Here is a 26,429-nt window from a genome sequence, read left to right as displayed (position 1 = left end):
TAAGGGGCACAACAGAACTCCCTGCTCCCCTGAATAGTCTCTTTATTTTAATTATTTTTTTAAATCCGCAATATGGCCCCAGAGACACTGGCCTGGTTCTTACTGCTAGTTTATGGTCTTCTTTACCAATGGGCCGATATCCAGCATCTCCCGAACCCTGCACCTTGAGCCTCTCCTCCTGCACCGGCAGCTCTGGCCGCTGACTATGCCGTGCTGGACCCGTGCTGGACCCCTGCAGCCCCGCGCACAGCCCCTCACAGCCCCGTCATCTCACCACAGCCTCTGACGTCTGCAGCCTGTGGAGTGCGCGCCTATTCGGAGGTGCGTGGTAATGATGGCGGCGCGCTGGGAGACTTCCTCAGCACGGCTCGCTATGCCTTGCCCCGCTGGAATGAATTGATTGCTTGTGCCAAACCTCCCTGTGTGGAGTTTACCTTAGAGACCGGACGTGCAGGACGTATGTATTAGCTGGGGACCGGGGAGACGTGTCACACAGCCCGGCGGAGCCCGCGTACTATTCCACAGCACCATGGGCCTACTGGAGAGACTGAGGAAAGAATGGTTTATACTGGGGATCATACTGGTGATAACAGCGGCCAAACTGGAGCCGGCCATAGGCGAGAAGGGGGGTAAGTGCGCGCGGCGAGCCCTGGCACTGTGAGACGTGTACTGTGCCCCACACTGTGCCCGCTGCTGTGCCCCACACTGTGCCCGCTGCTGTGCCCCACACTGTGCCCGCTGCTGTGCCCCACACTGTGCCGGTGCCGGCTGCTACTGACACGTTGCACAGACTGACACTTCCGTGTCCTGTACTAGGGATGGCACAGCTGCTGCCATCAGGGGCAACCGAGGGCTACAGCCTGCCAATAGGGGCTACACAGTGCCAGGCGCTGCCACCTGGGGATGCACGGGTTACCAATACGTGATCAGAGGGGCACTGTCACTATAGGGTCTATCTCCTATCTATGTCTGTATCATCTTGTATCTGTGTTTGTGTCTCTCTCTTTCCTCCATCTACTGACCTATTCTTCTCATATATTGCCTGAGCTTTCTATATTCATAAATTGATCTATTTTTTTTCTATTTATCCATCTGTAGATCTATACTCACATCTATCTACATAATATATATATATAATCTCCATGTCTGTTCTGATCTGACTATAAGAAAAAAACTGTATTGGCCAATAAAGTCCTGTAACGACTGAGCCTTATATTTTACCGCTGCCTCTATTTCTCTTCTAAGATTAGAATAGACATAACATACGTAGATGGATATGAGATTTACAGATAGATATAAGGAGGTTTATAAAAGAGGTTTGGTAACTGCCTAGCACCCAGATACTCTACAGGTTGGTGCTGTTAGAATGAAAAAAAATGTGTTTGCACGGATGATGCGTAGCAGAGAAATGCCGTGGTGATTGGGAATGTATGACCATTAAAAAGAAAACATATAAATAATATATTAATGAAGCCGTCCTCGTGGTCTGTGATCTACCACAACTCTGCCCGATCCCCGCTGCTCTGTTTCGCGGTCCCTTTTTTGACACATGTAATGGCCGTTCAGTGAATCGCTTTCCTCTGCCAGTCTGATGAGCACTTCATACTAATGCTATTACACTGCAGATTAACCCCTTATCTGCTGGTTAATAGCGTTATTGGACATGACACGCTCCCTTTAATGGTCTGAAATCTTATTGTATGAATGCACCCTATTTCTGTATGGTGCAATATGTTAGCATTGGAGGCTGCACTTTTACTTTTGGGCCAGCGCCACAGTATGTCTAAAACCGGCCAGTTCAGTCCCATTCTGTTTATACAGTTTTCTGCTTCCGTCAGCAGAATTTCTTCTTGTGAAGGATATGTCTCTACATATGAGATATGACGCTTTTCACAGTCTGTGCAGGGCGTATGGAGGCGTATGGCTCTGCCGTACAGGCCCTTCTCACGTGGTACTATGAACATTACTGTCCATGCTTTTCTTTCATGCCTCATGTTATTCAATGCTGTGGATATAGTTTTTGACAGCTAGACCCCTACAGCAATGGGAGATTTAGTTGTTTGATAGAAAGACTACACTTTCCAGAATAAAGAGCAATAAGTGTATGTGCGAGAATAATAAAAAAAAAAAAACAATTGGAAAGATACTTCAGGCTTGTCTTGAAGTGTCTTCCTCTGGCCACCCCTTTAATCTGTACTTTGATACCTTATGAGACAGCGTTGCAATACCAGTCCGGATACACAATTTAAAGGGGTTGTCCAGACTTTTGGGACAACTCTGCCGTCACTCTGTGACTGCAAATCTGTGAATCATCACACTGCGCGCTGTTAGGATTCTGAATGCAGTCATGTGAATGCAAGTGTGCGATTTACATACTTCCGGCCACATTCCGACTAATCGTATCCAGTTCACTTGTATGGAGCGAGGCCACGCACGTCTAGTCGACACATGACCTCATGATGCAAATCTCATACTTGTGGACACATTCCTGCCTGCTGTCGGCATCGGAGGATCCTGACACGCTGCGTATTGTGAGGATTCACAAGTCTGCAGTCACCCTATGTGACTGCAGACTTGAGCCCCAAGCCTGGACAACCTCTTTAACACACTGCTCATGACACAGTGCCAGTCTTTATTTTAACATTTATATACATTTTAGTTTAACACAATGTTGTTTATCTTCAGTTCACATTCCCCCCCCCCCCCCTCCCCTTTTCCCACTTAAAGCGCACCTGTCAGCAGGATTGTGCTCAGTAAACTACATACACTGTCAGGTGGGCGACATTACACTGATTAATATGATAACTTGGGTGATGAAATCCGTCCTGTGGCATAATCCTGCTGACAGGTGCACTTTAATTTATGGTGTAATTTCTCCCATGGATATCTTACTCCAGTTTTAGTGTCTTCATATTGTCTTGTAGTCCCAGCTTAGGTGGAAACTACTGCCTTTTACATCATGCATGCCAGATCTTGGTTTGGTCGCTTGTCCTGAGATCTAGAGAACTGTTTGCCCTAATGATCAGAGATGTATAAAGAGTAGAGACCACGTTAGAGAGCGTAGCTCTGGAGGCTGTGTTCTGCTCCAGTAAGTGGTAACATAGTGGTCCTTGTCCAGAGGAGTCTGAGATGGATTGCTCCTATAGAGGGTGCAGGATTATAGCGTGAGCACTGACTGGGCTGTAGGGTGCGAGCATGAGATGGATTCATGAATAGTTGTTGGGTACAGCAATGAGTGCTGAGATGCAATCCGCTGTCGGGGTACTATGGTGAATGCTGAGATGCTCTTCTGAGGGGCTGTTGTACTGGTACTTTGGATTTCTATGGAGTCTATAAGGCACTATCCCTGGTGCTGCGGTGTATTCTCCTAGTGACTTTTGGGTATCATAGCGATCGCTGAGGACAATTGCAGCAGGTTTGAACTTCTTTTCTACCACCACTTCCCATGACTCAGAACATAGGAAACATGATATTGTTACATGATTAATTATGTAATGATATTTATGTCTCTTCTGTGGTTTAGATGAATGTAATTAAAGTTCTGATTGACTTGTCAATTGAAACATGGGTTTTTCAGCATATTGTTCTTCTTGCTATACTTGAGACAGCCTTAAGTATGTATCCTCCATGTAGTAATTATGTGACTGTAGAGGTAACAATATAATTGAAGCTTTTTGTGCACTTATAGCTGACATAATAATGCCTACAGCTGATTACTATGTAGGAATATGTAGTTCAGTGAAGGAATCCAGCTGCCTTTACCAAACATAGTGTGAAAGAATGTGCAGTGTTCAGTATAATGCCACTGTGCTGGGAGTTGTAGTACTCCTGTAACTCGTGTGACAGAATCTTTCCTAATTGCTAGTATAGAAGAAAAATTGAACCAAAAAATTTTGGAGGAGGGGGTCCCATATATGGCTGGCATTAATTAGAGCCCTAATCAGTCTTAAGGACTTGTATGGGGACCATCTCACTGACTCCACTGGTCCCATCCTGTATGGGAGCCATCTCACCATCATACTGACTCCGCTGGTCCCATCTTGTATGGGGACCATCTCACCATCATACTGACCATTCTTAAAAGTAAATGTTCACCCTTTGCAGCTATGATAAATGCACAAAATCACCTAATCTGAAAGTCCAAAAATGTTCACAACCCCGATGGCTTTATGTTTGTTTGACAGGGACATATGGAAATGGTCTACAGATTGCATCAACAGATGTGGCCACAGATCTCCAATCACTGCATTTACTTACATTTCTTATACTTGTATTTTATGGAGGTTGAAACTTATTTCTATTAACCTCTGCCAATACCACTTGTTTTATGATCTTATTACGATCTATTGTCTTGCTTTAATTATCATTATCTATTGATATAGCACCGTCCACTTTTGTAATATAATACACTGTAAAACGTTTACCAGTAATACAATTATGATTAAACTCTGTCATAAAGAAATTAATAATGTAACAGCGTGTCATAGAAGTGCTTGACGAGAGGGTACTGCCTATATAGGCTTACAAGTGATATAGGAGTAGCTGTAAAAGGCAATGGACAAGCCAAGCTAAAACTGAGAGTAAAGAGGAATCGGGCAGCGCGTCTATAGCCAATGCAGTACAGAAACCTAGCCTTTAGCACCAGATGATGAACTGCTCACTTGATGGTGCTGCACAAAACCTCCAACAACGGTTGGTTATTGCTCCATACCAGCTGCTGCCAACTTGTGTCCTGCTGTGTTCAAGATCTGTGGTGGGAAGAATGGAGTATAAAATACATTTGCAGTTTTGGGCAGCAGAGATGAAGTCTAAAATTATTCTTAGTAGAGATAAAACTTTTCCAGACCGGATAAGATCCTTCCCCAAGTCAAGGGATCTGTCCAGTCTTTTTAAAGATGTGAAGTGGTAAATGAAGTGACCGGTCTTTTCTCCAGGTCCCCAGCACATTAAGTCTAAAGTTAACAGAATCCATTGGAAATTAGCAGTTTAACGTGTATGGGGGTCTCCCAACTCTCCCCCAATAGATGTCGGTGAGACAAGCATCCGGCATGTTGGAATTCCAACATCTGATCATTTTGTTCCCTTTGGAGATAACCTGTTGAGGATAGCTCTCATAGAGAACACAGGAGAGCCGGCCAAGCTTACTGTTCTGTGTATGTAGCAGACAGCTATCTAATGTCTATGGGGCCTTTATACTGGAAAGATGATTTGGATTAGCAAAATGGTCATTCTTCAGTCTACTACAATAAAATAATGTCATATAACTGCAAATTAATACTATAAAATAGGTCTTCTGGTTATGTGTAAATAAGGCTTCATCACTGTATAATGAGAAGTTGTGTAACTTTCTCAGGCTCTGTTCTCACCTTCTCTGGAGGCTCTGAGGCTGGGAAATTTATCTGACATTTTAATTAAGCACAATTCTGATATTTCGCTGAATCATAAGCTTAATATAAACCCCACCTTCCTGAAGATAGGAATTGGGGCTGAGCAGATGGTGTGCGTTGTCCTGATGAACTGGCAAGCAATGTAAGCCTATGGAGCTGAGCTTCTGCTTGTATACTGCCCTAGTACCCAGCAAGGAGACCCACTTACTCTATTATTTCCAATGAATTTTAAGCTCGTGAAGTTTCTTATTCATGGTGAAAAAGCTACGTGTACAATGTCCTCTACACAGCCGTCCGGGCTTTGCACATCCCATGCTTTGGGAAGATCCTCTCCCTCCTCATCAGCCGTGTTGTGAGGAACTCTGCTTATCTCTGAGTCTTTCCTATCATTGTATGGTCTTTTCTTTATGGTGTTGCTCTCAGGCCTTTATCATGAAAATTGGGGTGCTCCAATGCCATCTCTTATGGGAGGAACTTTATGGTGTGGCCTTATGTATGTTACAAGGCAAGCTGCAATTAAGCAGGTATAAGAGGGGGACGACGACATTGTTGGGATGTGACAGCAGTGAGGTCAAATGTTGACAGGCTCTTGGTCCACACTTCTTGCTTTGGTGCTGATATGAGCAGAATATACATTGTACAGATGTGTTGACCGGATTTCTTCTAATGTCGGGTGCTCTGTCGCAGATTACATTACATCGAGTGCAGCAGGATGGGCGCCATAGGGAGCACTCCAGGGACTCAATTAGTTTTGTCGTGTGCCGCTGGTGTCCAACATGTAAGGAGGCCCACAAAACCATAGTTTTTTTTATTCTTCTACTACGACTGAACAGAATAGCTGAATTTAAAGAGGCTGTGTGAACAGAGACTAATATACTGTTTTCTCTTCCTCTTTTATGTTATTTATTTGCTGTACAGTCCACTTCTGCTCTCAGCTGATTTGTACCCAGTCTAGGCAGTGCCCTATGAACCAAACAGCCTGGATATCATAGTGATGCATTGTTGCTTACTAGCAAATAGTTTGGTTGTGTTGATGTGTTTAGATCACAGAGCATTGCTCAAAGAGGAGCTTTCACTGGAATCATTAATGTAAAGTGCGTAGAGAGTGCATCAATTCATGGGACTCCGGTCCAGCGTCTAAGTCAGTGGTATCGGGTAGCTAGATGAGGAGGCCCACAAATCTCTTACCTTCTGGCTCCCCCAGCATGGCTTTTAATTAGCCAGGGCTGTCGCAACGTTCCCTGTGTGTAACATTGCACATATGAAGCTTGTAGATGTGTACATATATCCTCAGGTGACAAACATATATACAGACAAAAGCACCAAAATTAAATTGGGCTCCACCCTAATATAGAAGGGGCGGTGTTAGGAATAAACCGTGTATAAGTTGTCGATCTTATATAAATTTATACCTACAGTACATTATGACATATGTTTTGGGGTGGTACAAAGTAAATACGGTTTATAACATACACATTATTACCCATAACCAGCGCAGCCATTGATATTGTTCAGGCTCCGATGATATGGGGCCATGATGCTCGATGCAACACGATTTAACGCGGTGGAGACCTAGTTGGCTTTAGTAACAAGACTGGACTTGGCACAATGACAGGATGCTTGATACACTCCATAGTCTTTGCAAGTTCTGTGGAAAGGTTGTTGACGTAGTAAGATAAAGCCTTGTCCAATCAGCGAGCTGATGCAGCATAAACGATCTAACGACATAATCTCAGTTCGGGTTTAATAATTCTAGTTACATGTTGCTTGATTCCACTACACGATCTCGCGCATTCTCGGTCCGGATGTTGATGGTAAGGGAACATGATGCTCCCTTCACTACTCGGACTGGCATATGCTCATTGGGGACACTGTTGGGGTGCTAGCACAATGCTCGGTTATTGTCATGATACCACGCATGTGCAGTTGAAATCCCATTGGCATAATAGCAGGACACTTACTTAGCCCCGCAAAGAGGACATGATGCCAGTTTCCACTCCATTATTTTATCCTACGTTGGGCATTCCCATTCCTACACCTGTAAGAAGGAACTTCCACCTTTCCCGGGGTAATTTATGCATTTACTACTACTATTAGTACTATCGGGGGGGCAAGGTAGATAAGAAAGTTATTAGCCAGGATAATATGCATAATACAGTGTAACAGTCACTTACAGACTTGGTGGATAATGACCTAGCACTTAGTCAGAAGCCGCTCAGTTCACCTTTCATCCCATATGGACAGGAGGCTATGGGCAGCTCGCTATTGTGTTAGCCTCATAATCTCATGTCTGCTTGGTGAAAAAATGCAGCATTGAATGGCACGTGCCCAGTCTGTAGCCCCGGTGGGTGTGGTAGCATAATGCTTTTTCTGAGCTATCCACCATATAGATGAATGAAGAATATGACTGTTGGCACTTATTCTGGGTACAGTCCAAACGATAACTGGCGCTCACATCTTCATAAAGTGCTTTATTAAATCCAAATTTAAAACCGCAGCAACAATGGTGGACCCAGTGGCACAAAAAATGTTATGAAGAATGCTGGGAAAAAAACACACACACTGAACTCTTAAGCGACGTGTTTCTGACCTACATTGTCCTTTGTCAAAGCCTTTTTTTTCTTCTAGCCTTAAGGCCCCGTCACACATAACGAGATCGCTAGCGAGATCGTTGATACGTCACGGTTTTTGTGACGCAATAGCGATCTTGCTAGCGATCTCGTTATGTCTGATAGGTAGCAACGATCAGGCCCCTGCTGTGAGATCGCTGATCGTTACAAAGCTTCCTGGACCATTCCTGGGTCGTTGCGCTCCCTCTGGGCAGTGTGCATCGCTGTATTTGACACCTTATCAACGACCTCGTTAGCGATTCAGAACTGAGACACGTAGGCGTGCATAAATTGGACTTTTCCGCGGCCCTCGTCCCCGATTGGTGGTCACTACAGCGTTCTCATTTTCCGCCGTGGATAAAGAAGGCAACAGAATAGCGATTCCATCCTTTGTTTCTGACCTCGTGCTGGATTGCAGTTCCTAGCAGAATTCTCCCGGCTGTTGATATGCGTTCATTCGACTGAGTCCTGATTTTGCGTAATTTTATGCACGCCTTTGTGACACAGTACAGTCCCTATCAAGGTGTGGATCGTTGAAATAGCTGCTGTGTGAAAGCATCCCAACGACCGCCGAGATCGTTAGTTAGATCGCTGGGGCGGCCGAAATCGTTGGGAAGTTCTGCATGTTTGACAGCTCCCCAGCGATCACGAAACGACTCTCCAGCGATCCCAAAACCGTGGCGTGATAACGATCTCGCTAGCGATCTCGTTATGTGTGACTGGGCCTTTATGCCTAACCTTTTGTTTGGACTGTTGCTTCTATTGGAGTGTTTTGCTGTGCACCCGGACAGGTGAGCTGATTGCTCCTATTCATACTTATTTCCATGTGTTGTGATTGTGGACCGGTTTTACATCCTAATGGCTCATGTGTGGGATGGGCAGGTGTCACAAATGCGGAAGAATGTGCTGCCCTCATACTTTTGTATGTGCCACATCGACCTTTGTATGTTCTTATTGGCATGTACAGTATGTAATGTATGTAATAAGGATGGTTGTCCTTATCTAGTTAGGACTTTTGTCCTATTCAGAAGCGGTTTTCAAATACAAATGTACTAACTAAATAAGGATACCCACCACCCTTATTACATAAATGGCAATAAGAACTTATTAATTACTGTGTTGCTAATATTTTCTCTTTTGGCAAGAATATAGTAATGAAGCTTTTCTTCCTCTACTTAGTGGCCACTGCCATGTACTGCTGTGCTCTGCAGCCACCATGAAACAAGGTGCTGTGTTCTGTTCTGTACTTTTCTTACATTTGGCCACAACAGACATCAGCTAGTCAATGGTTGCCAGATGTTAGACCCCCACTGATCTTGATAAAAATGTGTGTATGTATATATGTGTGTATGTGTATAGATACAGGTTCATCTCACTTAATTAGAATATCATCAAAAAGTTAATTCATTTCTGTTCTTCAAGTGAAAAGTGAAACGCATATATTATATAGTCATTACAAACAGAGTGATCTATTTCAAGTGTTTATTTCTGTTAATGTTGATGATTATGGCTTATAGCCAATGAAAACACAAAAGTCATTATCTCAGTAAATTAAAATAATTAAGAAAAAAAACCCGCAAAGGCTTCTGGAGCGTTTAAAAAGGTCCCTTAGTCTGTTTCAGTAGGCTCCACAACCATGGGGAAGACTGCTGACTTGACAGATGTCCAGAAGGCAGTCATTGACACACTCCACGAGGTCCTAGAGTTCCAATTTTCATTTGGAAATCAAGGTTCCAGAGTCTGGAGGAAGAGTGGAGAGGCACACAATCCAAGCTGCTTGAGGTCTAGTGTGAAGTTTCCACAACAGTGATGGTTTGGGGAGCCATGTCATCTGCTGGTGTAGGTCCACTGTGTTTCATCAAGACCAAAGTCAATGCAGCCGTCTACCAGGAAATTTTAGAGCACTTCATGCTTCCGTCTGCCAGCAAGCTTTTTGGAGATGGAAATTTCATTCTCCAGCAGGACTTGGCACCTGTCCACACTGCCAAAAGTACCAATACCTGGTTTAAAAACAACAGTATCACTGTGTTTGATTGGCCAGCAAACTCTCCTGACCTTAACCCCATGGACAATCTATGGGGTATTGTCAAGAGGAAGATGAGACACCAGACCCAACAATGCAGACGAGCTTAAGGCTGTTATCAAAGCAACCTGGGCTTCCATAACACCTCAGCAGTGCCATAGGCTGATCGCTTCCATGCCACGCCGCATTCATGCAGTAATTGATGCAAAAAGAGCCCCGACCAAGTATTGAGTGCATTTGCTGAACATCCATTTACCAGATCGTCCATCATGACAGCACGACAGGAGGTAGTTTCTCTGATCCTCTAGGGACAGGAAACGCATGAGAGGTTATAAGTCCTCCCCCCTTACCTCACCCTCAGTGTTTTTTTTTCCTGTCCCTAGCCGGACAGAACGCTGTTACAAGAGTTTAGGAAAGAAAGAAGAAACAAAGAAGTACCTAGAGCCAGGTGGATTGGGGGGGGACTGATCTCTACCCTTCCCCTGGTCTAAAGGCTCCATGCTAAAACCCCTCTGGGCAGGGGTCCCTCAGCCGGGTCGGTGGAGGGGACTTCCGACTGCGCTGCACTCCTCGTACAGAGGGCTCTCGGCTATATGCTGCTGTCTGCCGGTGGGCTCCCTTTCAGGAGTATGCGTCCCTGGGTGGAACGCACTCCATGCCTCCAAGCCCTTCTTCCAGGAGCGCGAGATCCGCCGGTCGAACTTCCGGTGCGCGCCCTGCGATTGCGCATGGTACGGAGCCGGGAGGCTTGCTCAGGCGACTTGGAGCATCATGACTACTTCTGGGTCGCGTCGTGATGACGCGTGCGTTCCAGGCTGGAGCGCACGCAATACCGGAAATCTGTGCTCTGTGCTCTAAGGGGGCAGGGCACTCTGGGAGGACGTGTGCATTCCAGGGTGGAGCGCACTCTGGATTCTGCATGGCGCGTTAGGCAGCAGGAGGATACACCCCTGCAAGAAATTGCAGTGGCTGTTGATGAGGGTGTGCCTCACACCACCTGGATCAGGTAAGACCCTTTAAAAGGGTACCATTGCACACTCACTCCCGGACACTATGGATACTAATCCCACAAGGTCAGAGGCCCCAGCAGAGTCCTTGGGTAGTGTAAGTATTCTCGGTCCTGATAATACTCAATCTACTAAATGCTGGTAGAACTGGGTATTAAACAAAAAATTCCTATGTCTCCTTTGAAATAGGATAGAGGATCCCAGAAATCTGTATCCTCCTGTAAGAAATCCCGGAGATGTATATCTTATAACTCTAAGCTGCAGGATTCCTATAAAAAACAATTATGTAAGGAATGCATTGATAAGATTCTCAAAGAAGAGAAGGCGTCATTCGTAACGGACATGCGGTCCATGATCCGGGAGGAAGTTAGGAGTATGGTTTCCGAACTCATACCCACTCAAATGTCCCAGATACCCCAGACTGTGCAGTCCTCCTCCCGCCGTAAGAGACCTAGGTGGGAAATGGAGGAATCAGCGGAGGAAGGGGAATATGTGGATTCACCCTCGGAGCAGAGTCTGGAAGGGGAGGAAACTCTCTCTCAGATGCATTCGGAGGAAAGGAAGAAATACGTTTTCTATAGAGCATATTGATGACTTATTAAGGTCTGTGAGGAATACTGTGAATCTTTAGGACACTCGCGTACCCCTATCTAAACAAGATGAGATGTTCTCTGGTCTTAACAGACAGAGAAACATGGTCTTTTCTGTAAATGAGAACGTTAAAGCTATGATTCTTGAAGAATGTGAAGACACTGAGAAGAAACTTGCTATTCCAAGGGAATTTAAGGCTCAACTTCCATTCATCCCCTGAGGATATCAAGCTTTGGGAGGAAATTCCCAAGGTTGACATACCTGTTGCAAAAGTGGCGAGAAAGACTTCTATCCCTTTTTGAGGACACTTCTTGTCTAAAAGATTCGATGGACAGAAAAGCAGAGACCATGCTGAAGAGATGCTGGGAAAAATCGGCAGCAGTTATAAAAACTAATATAGCAGCTACCTCTGTTGCTAGGTCCATGTGTCTATGGATAGATAAGCTATCAGATCACATAGTGTCTAACACTACTAGAGAGATACTATCAGACTCTCTACCAATGTTAAAACTAGCGACACAGTTTTTGGCTGACGCATCAGCCACATCGGTTAGGTTCGCCTCCAGAAGTAGTGTGCTTTCTAATTCAGCGAGGCGTGCGATTTGGCTTAAGACTTGGTCGGGGGATAGCCATTCAAAAAACCAGCTTTGTTCCATCCCCTTTTTCCGGTTCCCAGGTTTTTGGCCCAGTTCTTGATAAGATTCTAGAAAGGGCATCGGATAAGAAAAAATGTTTCCCTGAGGAAAAAACGAAAAGATACCAGCCCTTTCGTAAATCCCACCCCCGGTCTCCTAAACGAGACTATAGGGGGAAAAGGTAAAACGGGTAGATGGTCCTATAGAAAAACGGGAAAAGAGAGAGCAGCCCAGTTTTCCTCTGGCCCGTCGAGTAGACCCTGACGCTATAGGGGTTGGGGGAAGGCTCAGTTTTTTTGCGGAAAAGTGGTAGACCATAACAAAAAAACAAATGGCTCCTGCGGACAATAAGAGAGGGATGCAAAATAGAGCTTTTCCGTCCTCCCCCACAGCGTTTTCAATTTACCCGTCCTCTCTCTCCCTCGGCCTCTCAAAGCCTTTGACAGGATATAATAACCCTAGAATCTCTAGGTGCGGTCAAACGAGTACCTCCCTCGGAATTAGGTTCAGGTCACTATTCTTGCCTCTTCTCGATACTGAAACCCTCGGGCAAAAGACGTATGGTAATAAATCTTAAACCCTTAAATCGGTGGGTAGAGTACAGAAGGTTCAAAGTGGAGACAATCAGTTCCAGCATCCAATTAATTCAAAAAGATTCGGTAATGTGCACCCTAGATCTCAAGGATGCATATTACCATATTCCTATCCATCCGTCTCATCATCAATATTTGAGGTTCGCCCTAGAGCGAGAGAACAGGGTGTATCACTTCCAGTTCACCTGTCTATCATCGGCTCCCCGAATTTTCACGAAAGTGATTACGGAGGTTGCAGCCTTTCTAAGAAAGCAGGACATAAAACTTTCACAACAGCCAGGAACGCCATACGAGTCCTAGGTCTAATGACATCGTGTATTCCCAGTGTAAAATGGGCCCAAGCTTATACAAGGCCCTGGTGGACAGAACCCCAAACCTAAGAAAGGCAGTAGATTGGATCCTCCTTCCCGTCATGCGAATCTCTACGGATGCCAGTCAAAGAGGTTGGGGTGCAAACGTAGAGGGCACATACTTTCAAGGTCCATGGTCTTCCGAACTACAGGGAAGATCTTCGAATTTCAGAGAGCTAAGGGCAGTCTGGGAAACTTTCCAGCAAGGAAAGAGGAAATCACGTAAAAGTTTTCTCGGACAACAGTACCACCGTTTCCTTCCTTCTTCGGCAGGGAGGGCCAAAGGGAGTACGACTACAAGTTCTAGCAGCACAGATCTTCCGGTGGACAGAAGCAAACATTCTTTCGGTATCAGCAGTCCATCTCAAAGGATCCGAAAACACAGTAGCGGACTACCTCAGCAGGGAAAAAATCTGGTCTTCTGAATGGTAATTGAACCCAGACGTTTTCGAACTAATAATCCAAAGATGGGGCACACCCTCAATAGACTTGTTCGCGACCAGGAAAAACTTTGGCGTTTTTTCTCCATCAGTCCAAGCGACAATCCCAAAGGAGTGGACGCGCTCTCCCAGCTCTGGGGAGTGGATCTTCTATACGCTTTCCCACCAAGCCCACTGATTTCGAGAGTATTGAGGAAAATAAGGCAGGAGCGGGCAACTCTAATTCTGATAGCTCCTTATTGGCCCAAAAAGATCTGGTTCCTGCTGTTACATCGAATGTCGGTGGATCATCCATCCAGACTTCCACATAGGAAACACTTTGTCTCAAGATCACTTGTTTCATCAGGATGTCCACCTTCTTCAGTTAACGGCTTGGATCCTGACAGGCTGATCCTAGCCTCTAAATGCCTCTCGGACCGTGTAATCACAACTATGCAGGCTAGCAGAAGGCCGGTAACATCAACCATATATTCCAGGGTATGGAAACAACTTTGTTCTTTTTCGAAAGGCTCAGTCATGGATTCAGTTCATCCTGACATCCCTAAGATCCTGGAGTTCCTCCAACAGGGATTCGATAAAGGCCTTAGGCCGAATACATTGAAAGTGCACATCTGCCATTAGTGCTTTCCTAGAGTATTCCTTGGCAGACCATCCATGGATATCAAGGTTCACCAAGCAGTCTCTCACCTAAGGCCTACAGTTAAAGATTTTTTGTTCCGCCATGGGACCTAAACCTGGTGTTGAAAGCCTTATGTAAACCTCCATTTGAACCTTTGGAGCAGGCAGGGATAGACCTACATTCCATGAAATCCGCTTTTTTGGTGGCGGTAACCCCGGCAAAACTGGTAGGTGAGATCCAAGCACTCTCGGTACTGGATCCTTATCTAAGAATCCTGGACGACAGGTTGATTTTCAGATTAGATCCCTCTTCCCTCCCCAAAGTAGTTTCCAATGCAAACTTGAATCAAGAAGTAATTCTACCATCTTTTTGCCAGTCTCCAAAAACGACAGGGAAAGATCGTTTCATACTCTGGATGTCAAGAGGTCGGTCGTTCATTATATAGAAGTGACAGCTCCTTGGAGACAGGACTCAAACTTGTTTCTACAATATTCAGGGACAAACAAAGGCAAAAAAGCCTTTAAACCAACTTTGGCACGATGGATAACTAAGACTTTCACTCTTGCATATGAGTTAGAAGGAAAGGACCCTCCAATTTCCATAAGAGCTCACTCCACTAGAGCAGTCTCCTCATCCTGGGCGGAGAAGGCAGGAGCATCGGTGGACCAAATCTGCCAAGCAACAACTTGGTCTAATATATCTACCTTTAGCAATCACTACAAGTTAGATGTTCTCTCCAGCCAAAAGCTAGCTTATGGTCGTAAAGTCCTTCAAGCAGTAGTCCCGCCCTAATAACCGTTTGATTTGGGTATTACTCCTGTCGTGCTGTCATGATGGACGATCTGATAAAATAGTAATTATTCCTATCGTTAATTACGTTTCCAGGAGTCCATCATGACAGCACCGTTCTATTCCCTCTCCTACTCTTCATGCTAATGTGAATGTAACATTGGTAAATTTAATAAAATAGAGTTGCATCTATCCTGGTGTGGTGATCGGTACAAACACTGAGGGTGAGGTGAGGGGGGAGGGCTTTTAACCTCTCATGTGTTTCCTGTCCCTAGAGGATCAGAGGAACTACCTCCTGTCGTGCTGTCATGATGGACTCCTGAAAATGTAATTAACGGTAGGAATAATTCCTATTTTCAGTAGGCCAACATTTCGGAATTTAAAATCATTTTTCAAGCAGTTATAAAGTATTCTAATTTACTGAGTAAATCTATACATGCCTGTATGGCCCATAGTAGAGGTTTGATTGCAGAGAAAAGCGTTTTAATCAATTCTGTTTTGTACAGGCTTGTCTGGAGGACAGCAAGCAATCCCCGCCTATGTGCTTATTATTCCTCCAAATCCCCGCCTATATGCTTAATTATCATATTCCCCCCTCCCCTGTGCACTGTGCTCACTGATTTCCTGGGCATGCACAAAGCGCCGCTCACATAGAGCATGCTTTGCTTCATCCCGGCCCCGTCTGCCTGTGCACTGCGCCACAGGGGTCTATTGCGCAGATGCTGGGAAGTGACAGTGACTCCCAGGCGCCTGCGCAATAGAACCCTGCGGCGCAAGGTTCGCCTATGGCCATACAGGTATGTATAGATTTACTTTTCTTTACCCTGTATGGCCATAGTAGAGGTCTGATAACTCCAAAGTGGTGACAGATTCCCTTTTAACTTTTTGATGATCTTCACATTCACACACACGCGTACACGCATGCACACGTAAACGCATATACACACACATACACACGTTAACACACGCACACACACATATGTACACATACACATGTGTACACGTACACATACACATGTGTACACGTACACACACACGTAGACACACACACGTGTACACGTACACACACACGCTCACGTGAAGACCAGTCCTGCAGCCAATGTAAACATTTAAGTGATGTTCCAATACTTTTTATATTGATGACCTATCCTTAGGGTCAATGTAAGATCGGCAGGGGTCTGACACACAGCAACACAGCTGTTCAGATGGAGCAGCTCGGCAAGTAAGTACTTCTGGCCGGCGACACCGATAACAGCTGATCTGGTGGACAACCTCTTTAATGATGGAAACAATGGGCTTGAGAGCTGAGCTTGCTCCATGAGAGATATATAGTGTGTCTCCTGCTGCAATGACCAAGATTACTCTGAATTCTACTTTTGTATCCCTTAGGTGCCATGGTCATTAGTAAGTGTGGCATCTAAGCGGTTATACAGAGGGATGGGGCTGTATCTATTACCCATTGCTTTTCACTTTGCTCCAGCAATCCGGCCAGCTTCAGAGCAGAGCTTACATTCTCGAAAGCCAAGAGCCTGTAAACCTGTGCTTCTTGCCTAGGAGACCATCCATCACGGAGGCTACAAAGTTGGCCGGTAACCTAGGCACTGAGCAGTATGAGCAGTAAACTATAAAAATTAAAAATCTCTCTATTCTTGAGAACAAGGAGAATTTTTTTTTTTTAATGAGAGGTAAATTGCAAAGTTGTTTGTTTTTACAAGCCCCTTGCAATTTTACCAAGTTTATCAAGATGAAACAACCTGTTTAAGGAGCATAGCTTCTTGACTTGAAGGAGAATAAGTAAGAATAAAAATAATTAATGGAGTGATAGTAATTTAGGTTGTGGGCATATGATGCCACTGAATGCACAAATAGTGAACTTTTTTACCTTGGCCAGCGAGCACTTCTAACTTGCACAGATAGCCGTGGCGTGTGACCTTTCTTGTGGATGGCAGGATGTTCTTATTCATCCCGTCACTTCTTAATACTGGCTATACAAGTGAGAATAAAATGCAGGTGAAGTATTTCGGTGCTGCTGTCTGCCAGGGACTAAGTTTCCCTAGTGAGCTACAACATGACTAGATCCAGAAAATAATCCTAGCTGTCACTTTCCACTGAGCTGAAGGACTCGCTGACCTGCATTATGAGGCCTTCAAGTCTTATTTCAGCAGTGGGGATATTTTTCTCTGCCTGGAACATATCAATACAAGTCAGAAAATGTGTTGACAAATATTCAAATTGTTGTCTTAAACTGCAGCGGAGATGTCATGCTGCACATTGCTGTAGGCTCTATACATGTACATAATAAGCCGAGAAATAAGTTCAGTCTTTATAGCCTTCTTCTCATTTAAATGAGAAACATGCATTTATTCATCAGAGATCTCTGTGTATTGTATCGTGCAGTAAAGGTGGACGAGGCATCATTTCGGATTAATGCTAATGCTGAAAGTTACTCTATTAGTTTGCACTTTGTTATCGTATGTACAATTTCTACTTGAGCATACTGCAGATATTTTTGGGATACATTTCCTAAGCACTTGCTTTAAAAAAAAGAAATCGTTTACTTTAGGAAAGTCTATTTTCATAAGCTGACACCATCAATTATTACTTGAGCCCCTAAATAAAAAGTTGTAGTTTTTAATAAAGCAAAGCTGCCATTAAAGGAAACTTGTCACGTTGTGTGTGGCGTCTTATCTGCACTCAGAAGGTTATAGGGTATGTGAACTGAACAGATGGATGTTCAGTTTTGTTTAAAAAGGTTAATAAGGCTATGTACGCACGATCAGGAATTGCTTGCAGAAATTTCTGCAACGTTTCTGCACCTATTGGCAGCCAAAGCACTGCAGAAAATTCGGTGCGTTTTCATGTATTTTTTGTGCCTTTTTGCCTGCGGATTTGCCATGCATTTTTTCCAATGCATTGTATAGGAAAAACGCAGGCCAAAACGCACAAAGAATGGACATGCTGCTTCTTTTTCCGCACATGAAATTCAGTCAGGAAAATTCCTGATCATGTGCCGAGATCTTGCAAAATGTCATAGGAAATCATGGGATAAGGTTTGCAATGTGTTTTTGGCCCATTTCTGCACGGAAAAAACGCACTGTTCGCACATATCCTTAAGCAAAAACCTGGGCCAGCACACCTTTTGGTATTAATGTAAGTATAAGGTGCACATTCACACTGCGACCATTAACATAAAAATATAACTTAGAATAAAAAGCATAGGTCTGATACATCAAGACCGGTGTTGTTAGTAGATGGGCTGGAATCAGATGCTTCCAATTCATGAAGAGGCGAACTGCAGATGAAATGAATGAGAGCTGTGCCTCTATACAGCTGATCGGTTGGGGTGCTAATTGTCGGACCTCCACTGATCTGATATTGATAATTCCCTGCAATCTCTGTGCTATGTGGAGTTTGTCGCATCAGACTCTTTTTCTTAGGCTGTGTGCCCACGATGCGTTTTTTAAGCGTTTCCGCAGCGGCAAAAAACGCTGCAGAAACGCTTAAAAAACGCACGGTAGAAGGTCCGCCATGTTCCCCAATGATAATCCGCATGTGCTGTGCACATGCTTCTTAAATTTCCGCTGCGGATTATCCTTGTGGAAAAAAACGCAGCACTACCAATTATTTTGTGGAAGCGCTGCGTTTTTGCCGCCATTGACTTGCATTGGAACGCATGGAATCCGCATCACTGGATCTGTACATGTGGAATCCATGCGTTTCAATGTGGAGATGGTACCCGGGTCTGGAGGAGAGGAGACTCTCCTCCGGACCCGGGTACCATAGTACCTGTAAAAAAAAGAATAAAATAAAAAAATAAATATTATATTTACCTTCTGATGGCCCCTGGTCTCCTTGTCTTCACTTGGCGGCAACTCGTGGTGGACTGAAGGACCTGCGCTGACGGCATAGTCATGTGACGACAGGTCCTTCAGTGTAGTGTACCGCGAGCTGCCGGCAAGCCAGGGCGGAGCGAAGCAAGACTGCGAGGGCCATCAGAAGGTAAGTATAGATTTATTTTTTACCATTCTTTAAGGTCACAGTATATAAATCCATGCCGTTTGCTTGGATTTATATAGTGTGACCAAGTTGTCAAGGACTTTCCAAGTGATGCTAAAATCGCTTGGAAAGCGCTTGTCAACCCGCATGCGGAAATGCAAGTGAAGATCGCTTCACTTCAGCTTGTGCCTGGCAGGAAAACACATGTACAATCCGCATGCGTTTTTTCTGCCAGGGAGATGCGGAAACGCTCAGGAAAAAATCCGGAGCATTTCTGCATCGTGGGCACGTAGCCTCACACTTTATCCCACTTTCTATTCAATACAACTTCCTTCTTTCTTACTCCTGTGACATGGTGCCCACTCAGATGCTACCAGGGAGAGTATTGCAATCGGGCACAGGCCCAGGACCCCCATGCCGTGGGATAGATTGTGTTATTTGTGTCTGGCTTCAGACTCTCTTATCTCCAAGCGGGAGCTGCTACATGATTATTGTGTGACGGTCTCTGGCTGCACAGCTTTAGACTTCTGATCACCAGTATGAACAAATTCACTTTAAAGGGGTTGTCCTGTAAAAAGTGATAAGTCTGCAGTCACTCTGTGTGACTGCAGACTTATGAATCCCCCCAGTGCACGCACTGTGCTCTGCAGGGATTTGAAGGTTTCAGACCTGGAAACGAGGGTATGTATGAGTAAGGCTGCGTGCCCACTATGCGTTTTTCAAGCGTTTTTGCCGCTGAATTTCCGCAGCGAAAATGCTTAAAAATTGCTTGGTAATATGTGCCCCATGGTCCCCAATGATAATCCGCATGTGCTGTGCACATGCTGCAGAAATTTCCACTGTGGATTATCATTGCGGAAAAATATGCAGCATGTCAATTAATTTTGCGGACACACAGCGTAATTGCCGCCATTGACTTGCATTGAATCGCTTAATATCCGCATGACTACATGTGCACATACGGATATTAAGCGATTCACTGTGCGGATGGTACCCGGGTCTGGAGAAGAGGAGACTCTCCTCCAGACCTGGGTACCATAGTACCTGTAAAAAAAAGAATTTAAAATAAAAAATATACATTATACTCCCCTTCCGATGTCCCACGGTCTCCTGTACGATGTGTCCTGGCTCCCCGGCGGCTCTCGATGGTCTAAAAGGACCTTCCATGACGTCATTTAGTCATGTGACGGGTCACGCGACCTGACGTCGGCGGTCACGTGACCTGTCACATGACTAAATGACCTCATTGAAGGTCCTTTTACACCACTGTGAGCCGTACAAGAGACCGGACGCACCAGAGAGAAGACCGGGGGCTATCGGAAGGTGAGTATAATGTTTATTTTTTTTATTTTTTACCATTTTTATTCTTTTTTTTAACTATTAACTTGGTCACACTATATAAATCTATGCCGGTTGCATGGATTTACATAGTGTGACCAAGTTGTCAAGCACTTTTCCAAGTGATGCTAAAATCGCTTGGAAAAGCGCTTGATAACCCGCATGCAGAAATGCATGTGAAGAACGCTTCACATCCGCATGTCCCTGGCAGGAAAAACGCATGTAAAAGCCGCATGCGTTTTTCCTGCCAGGGAGAAGCGGAAAAAATATGCAGCATTTCGGCATCGTGGGCACATAGCCACACACTCCCAACCCGTCGGCGCCACTTTGCTCCATACACTTGTATGGAGCGAGGCCACGCCCTGTCTAGTGACGTGACGGTCAGTGGGCACATCCAACTAGAAAGCATGGCCTCGCTCAATACAAGTGTATGGTGAGCAAGGCCGCGCCCTCTGGTCGGGGGCATGTATAACTCCTACATACCCTTCGTTCCCGCGTCTGAAACCTGCGAATCCCTGCAGCACTCAGTGCCTGTGCTGGGGGGATTCATAAGTCTGCAGTCACACAGAGTGACTGCAGACTTATCACTTATGACCGGACAAACCTTTTAACAATTCAGTGCAAAAACAGAATTGTGGAGCAGCCAAATGGATAACCAGATTAATTGATTTATCCACCAGACCGACATTTTCCTATAATTTAGAGCCTGTGTTGGTGATAAAGCAATATTGCTTTGGTAGCCAGAAACTAGTGATGAAAATGCACAGGTGTTTAAGGCAATGTGTCATTACAAAATCTTGCAATTTTCACACTGGCCACTAAGCCTACTACTAGTCTCATTATTATCACAGACAGTATTACAGTGACAGATAATACATCTATATGCAGTAGAAAAAGCAGAATCCACCATTCACAATAGATGTTACAGCTCGCTCCTGTCACAAAGACATTTGCCTAGTTCAAAGCATGCCCAGAAAGCTCTCCTGTAGGAATCAGTAACAGTCTAGTGCTGCCTATGTCCATGTCGTTGTTGAAAAGAATTTGATGTATGATCCCAATATTAGGCCTAGTGATCATTTCACAATGTTTTTTTTTATTTGTGACTGGCCTACCTCATCATAAAGGGGGTAAAGGGCTGATTAAAAAGCACAAAGGCAAGGAGACTTGTCCAATATTGAGCCGAGTGTCAGATCAATCTCTCCAATGTGAGTCTATGGATCTGTGAAAAGGATAGGACACCACTGAGATGCCATTACACGGTTTGGTAACAGAAGCTTGAGAAACTTTCATGAATTTTTTGTTTTCTTTTTCTTCCAAGAAAACCTGATGAAACGGAGCAAGCTCTAACGGTAAAAACCGAAACTGCCCAAACTCTGATAAGAAACCCTCATGAAACTCAGACTGATTTGTGCATATTAGAAAAATTACTATGTGTAAGGAGCCCTAATTTAGAGGCCTCTTTCAGATGTCTTTTTTATTTTCACGTGTGAGAAAAATGCACTGAGTTTCATCAGTGATTTTCACCTGTTTTATCATTTTTTGACCACTGAGAAAAAAAAAAAAGGTTTCTTTACCTTCTATCTGTTAGTGATGCTTGGAGGATAGGAGTGGTGATCTGCGCTGCTGATAAGCTTTTGTGGTTTTCCTTATGAAGAATTTAGTCCAACTTCGAAATGTGTTGAGAATAAACTGCATTGTTCTTCCTATACCATGTCCTCCTGGATTTTCATTGGGAATAACTCATCGGCAGTGCAGATCACCACTCCTATCAGCCAAGCACTTGCTGTACACAGAAGGTTTTTCTTGACCTGCGCTACAGCAGCTGTCCTTGCCTTTATTCCTCAGCTGTGGGCTGCACAACTCCAAGAGGTGAGCAGTTGCCTGTTCCTTCACTTTCACTTTTCTACTGGATAAGACCCTACTTTTGCTTCTTTCCCCCAGGGCTATGGAGTCTGTAAGCCAAACCTCCGACTCCTCAATTTCCCTGACTCTGACCCCACAGCCCTGCCTCACTACTGAGCATGTACATAAAGTGCAGCACAGATTCATCTCAACTAACAGCCGAGATCCTTAGATCAGGAACAGACATTTATAGGACATTTCATAACTTTCCCAACTTCTTATGGAAACATTTACAGCACATCCTGCATTATTCTTCTACTGCACCCAATTTATTAAATATTATAGGAGTCGGTCCATTTTATACCGACACTGACTCCACCAAAACGGACACCGACTCCATGACTCTGACTGAGCAGCCCTGCTTGCCCCCCTTTTTTCTAATGAAAAACTAATAGTACACGGATGGGATACAAGCGTTATCCGATGTTTTTTTTTTTTTTTTTGCCAACCCATAGACTTTCATCGGCGAGTTTGATCCCACACTCTGATCTATATCTCATGTCTCCCTGATTGGACCAATTGGTCAGACATGTGAACAGCCCCATAGACTTTCATAGGTACGATTTTTATCCATGGAAAAAGGATACCACACATATATGAAAAAATGACATGTGAATGAGTGTTTGATATGGAATTTGTTCTCAGTGATATTTTAACAATTTCACAAATACATGAATGGAACAGCTAAATGAATTTGATGACATGGATCCTTCAACCTTGTCTAATTTATAAACCAAGATAAGAAAACATGTAGTTTATAGTGTGAGTAACCTTAAAACAATTGTAGGCTTACACAGTGATTATTCAGCCAATTTCTATACAGTAACATTGGACAGCGCATTAGATTAGATGGTGCACCGCTGTGTTACTACTGCGATCTTACCCCACAATGTTTACTATGTATAAAATGTAATACTAAGTGTTGGTTTTCTCTCTTCTTCTAGGACCATTGAAGCCAGAAATTACCATAACCTATATTGCTGTGTCTGCTATTTTCTTTAACAGTGGACTGTCGTTAAAAACAGAGGTAGAGTATATAAAGTTGTCTTCTACAGATATAATGGGCATTAGGACTCATTGGGTTTTTTGCCAATGGTCAGTGTTGGGCTATGTTCACACCTTGTGTTTTTGCAGCCTTTTTTTGATGCATTTTTTATGCAAATTTTCAGCTGCATTTTACAGTACCAGCATAGTCTGAGATTTCAGAAATCTCATGCACACACATTGGATTTTTTCCTGACTGTTTTGTCACAGATCTGCGTTTTTGCAAGATGCAGCATGTCACTTCTTTCAGCGTTTTTTCAGAATTTTTGCAGCGTTTTTCACCCATAGAAAGCAATAGGTAGTGCAAAAACGTTGTAAAAACGCAGGTATCAGGTTTTGCTGCGTTTTTGGTGCCAAAACCTGAGGAAGTTGAATCAGATTATTTTTTTTATGTACTAAACATTATCAGCATGCACAAGAGACAAATGAACCCTGACAAAAATTGACAAAAAAAAGCTACAAAAACGCAATGTGTGAACATAGCCTTAGATTGATGGGAAAGTTTATATCTGAACTAAGTCAATGCCTTATGGAAATCGCATATGTTTATCAGAATTTTGGAGCATTATGCGTTATTTTCTGTTTTTAAACAAATTTATAAAAGCTTTGCAGCTATTTAGAAGCATTTTGCACCAACTCCATCATTTTTATGTTCCCCGGCATGCAACTTTTGACATGTAAGTTTTGTTTGTTTTTTTTTGCACAAATCGCGAGTAGGGAAGTGGTTTGAAAAGTGGAAAACATTCATAGACCTACATCTTACAACAAAGATGCAAATTTATAAAACCTCATGCTAAGCACAAGTAACAAAAAGGTAACTAGAAGCAAAACGGACTTCAAAAATTCCTCCCATGATGAATTTCCTCCTATATGTTTATCATATCAACTTAGGAATTTAAAAAAAATGGCATTTTTACATATAGCACAAGTATGTGCATCATGTGTGAAGACAGAATTACCGCATCTCACATCATGATGCATTTTATACATCAAAGATTATAATTTAAGTAGTCCTTATTCTTTTCTATCTGGAATTTCACAGTATACTTCTCCTTAGTGAGGTCATAGGATTTCATGATGACCCCTTGGGAATTTTATGTCTTTATGTTCTCTGAACGTTATCAATATCTAAATTAATAGAAGTTTCTGTATGAGAAAACTGTATGTACTATACTACTGAAGTTTTTCACAGGTTATAGACACAAGCTCCTATCAAAGATAATGATGATGACTTCCCAGCTCCTGTCTACAGTAAGGACTCATTCAAATAGTGTATTAAACGTCTGTGCACTGTCCATATGAAAAATGGGTAGCATACAGACAGCACACTTTGCAATGCAAGTCATTGATGTAGTTCACATAAACGTTTCTACATACGGACCTAGGTCTGCATCCGTATTTCTGCGCACACTTGCTTATTATAAATCAATGAGTGCACAAATAAAGGATCACATATGAGTTTGCCATCCATTTGTGATGTGTTCTTCATGGATCCATTACAATTATTAACATAGAAAACTGTATTTGGCCTTTTATTGTTCATAAAATTGTTCATGCTAAAACTGGATGCTTTATGGGTTTACAAAACAGACATACAGATGTAAAATACAGACATATGGATGGTATATGATGACAAATCATCAGTATTTTTTCTGGATAACAAACAGAGGCTTTTGCATTTGCTTGTGTGAGCCCAACCTTATAACATAGGAGTTTGCATATCAGCGTGGCTCCTGACTTTATACTTATATTAGTTGATTTAATTTGCTATCTGTCTGGCTGTTAGGATGCGTGCCCACTATTCGTTTTTCAAGCGTTTTTGCCACGGAATTTCCGCAGCGAATACGCTTAAAAAATGCTTGGTAATACATGCCCCATGGTCCCCAATGATAATCCGCATGTGCTGTGCACATGCTGTGGAAATTTCCGCTGCGGATTATCATTGCGGAAAAATACGCAGAATGTCCATTAATTTTGCGGACACGCCGCCATTGACTTGCATTGGACCGCGTGACATCCGCATCACTGCATCTGCACATGCGGATATCACATGGTTCAATGTGCGGATGGTACCCAGGTCTGCCGAAGAGGAGACTCTCATCCAGACCTGGGTACCATGGTACCTGTAAAAAAAAAAAAAAAAAAAAAAGACTTTAAGATAAAAAATAAAGATTATACTTACCTTCCGATGTCCTTCAGGTGTTTTCTCCGCTCCGTCTGGTCTGCTGTATGGGTCGCGGTGTTGTGAAGGACCTGCCATGACGTCATTGAGTCATGTGACCTGACACATGACTCGTGAAGGACCTGCGGTGACATCATTAACACCGCAAGCCACCCAAGACACCGGGCGCAGCGGAGAAAACACCGGGAGGATGTCGGAACGTGAGTATAATCTTTATTTTTTACCATTCTTATTCTTTTTTTTTTTTTTTTTTTTAACTAACTTGGTCACACTACTATAAATCCATGCCAGTTGCATGGATTTATATAGTGTGACCAAGTTGTCAAGCACTTTTCCAAGTGATGCTAAAATTGCTTGGAAAAGCGCTTGATAACCCGCATGCAGAAATGCATGCAAAAACGCTTGACAAACGCTTCTACCTGGCGGGAAAAACACATGTAAAATCCGCATGCGTTTTTCCTGCCAGGGAGAAGCGGAAAAAATATATGCAGTATTTCTGCATCGTGGGCACATAGCCTTATGCTGACACAGAGCAAACACTGGCCGCTCCTACAGGAAATTCTGCAGCTTCTGCTCAAGTTACATCAACAGAGCAGCAGCTTCTTTTCCGCTCTGCTCCGTTGACGGGGCATGACTTCTAATGTCATGCTAATTGACAGCTGGCCCCCCTCTGCATCAGGGCTCTTTCACAAGTCAGTGTGTCCGATATGTGTCAGTTTCCACACGTACCGGAGACACACACACACACACACACACACACACACACACACACACACACACACACACACACACACACACACACACACACACACACACACCCCCCCATTCAAATGAATGGGTCCGTGCACAAGTCAGCGCATTTCCACGGACCGTGTGTCCGTGGGCAAAACCCGTAGACATGTCCGTTTTTTTTTTCGTGCTGCA

At 43.8% G+C, this 26,429-nt stretch overlaps 1 protein-coding gene across 4 annotated transcripts in view; it reads left to right on the top strand.

Moving 5' to 3' along the window:
• The first annotated feature begins 269 nt into the window (after positions 1-269).
• The window catches only part of SLC10A7 (solute carrier family 10 member 7), a 248,028-nt gene continuing 221,868 nt past the window's right edge, over positions 270-26,429 (top strand). For 3 of the 4 annotated variants that reach the window (XR_012247589.1, XM_073642506.1, XM_073642505.1), the window contains exons 1-2: positions 271-629; positions 23,224-23,306. Coding sequence is in view for 3 of the 4 variants with exons in the window: in XM_073642506.1 (XP_073498607.1) it covers positions 530-629; positions 23,224-23,306 (183 nt within the window). In the remaining variant the exon portion in view is untranslated. Of the gene's footprint in view, positions 630-23,223; positions 23,307-26,429 lie in introns of all 4 variants that reach the window. The other variant, XM_073642504.1, reaches the window with a different exon arrangement.

Source organism: Phyllobates terribilis, unplaced genomic scaffold, assembly GCF_046119375.1.
Source record: "Phyllobates terribilis strain yellow unplaced genomic scaffold, ASM4611937v1 Scaffold_1__5_contigs__length_1240528914, whole genome shotgun sequence".
NCBI lineage: Eukaryota > Metazoa > Chordata > Amphibia > Anura > Dendrobatidae > Phyllobates > Phyllobates terribilis.
This window is presented reverse-complemented; position numbering and strand designations above follow the sequence as displayed.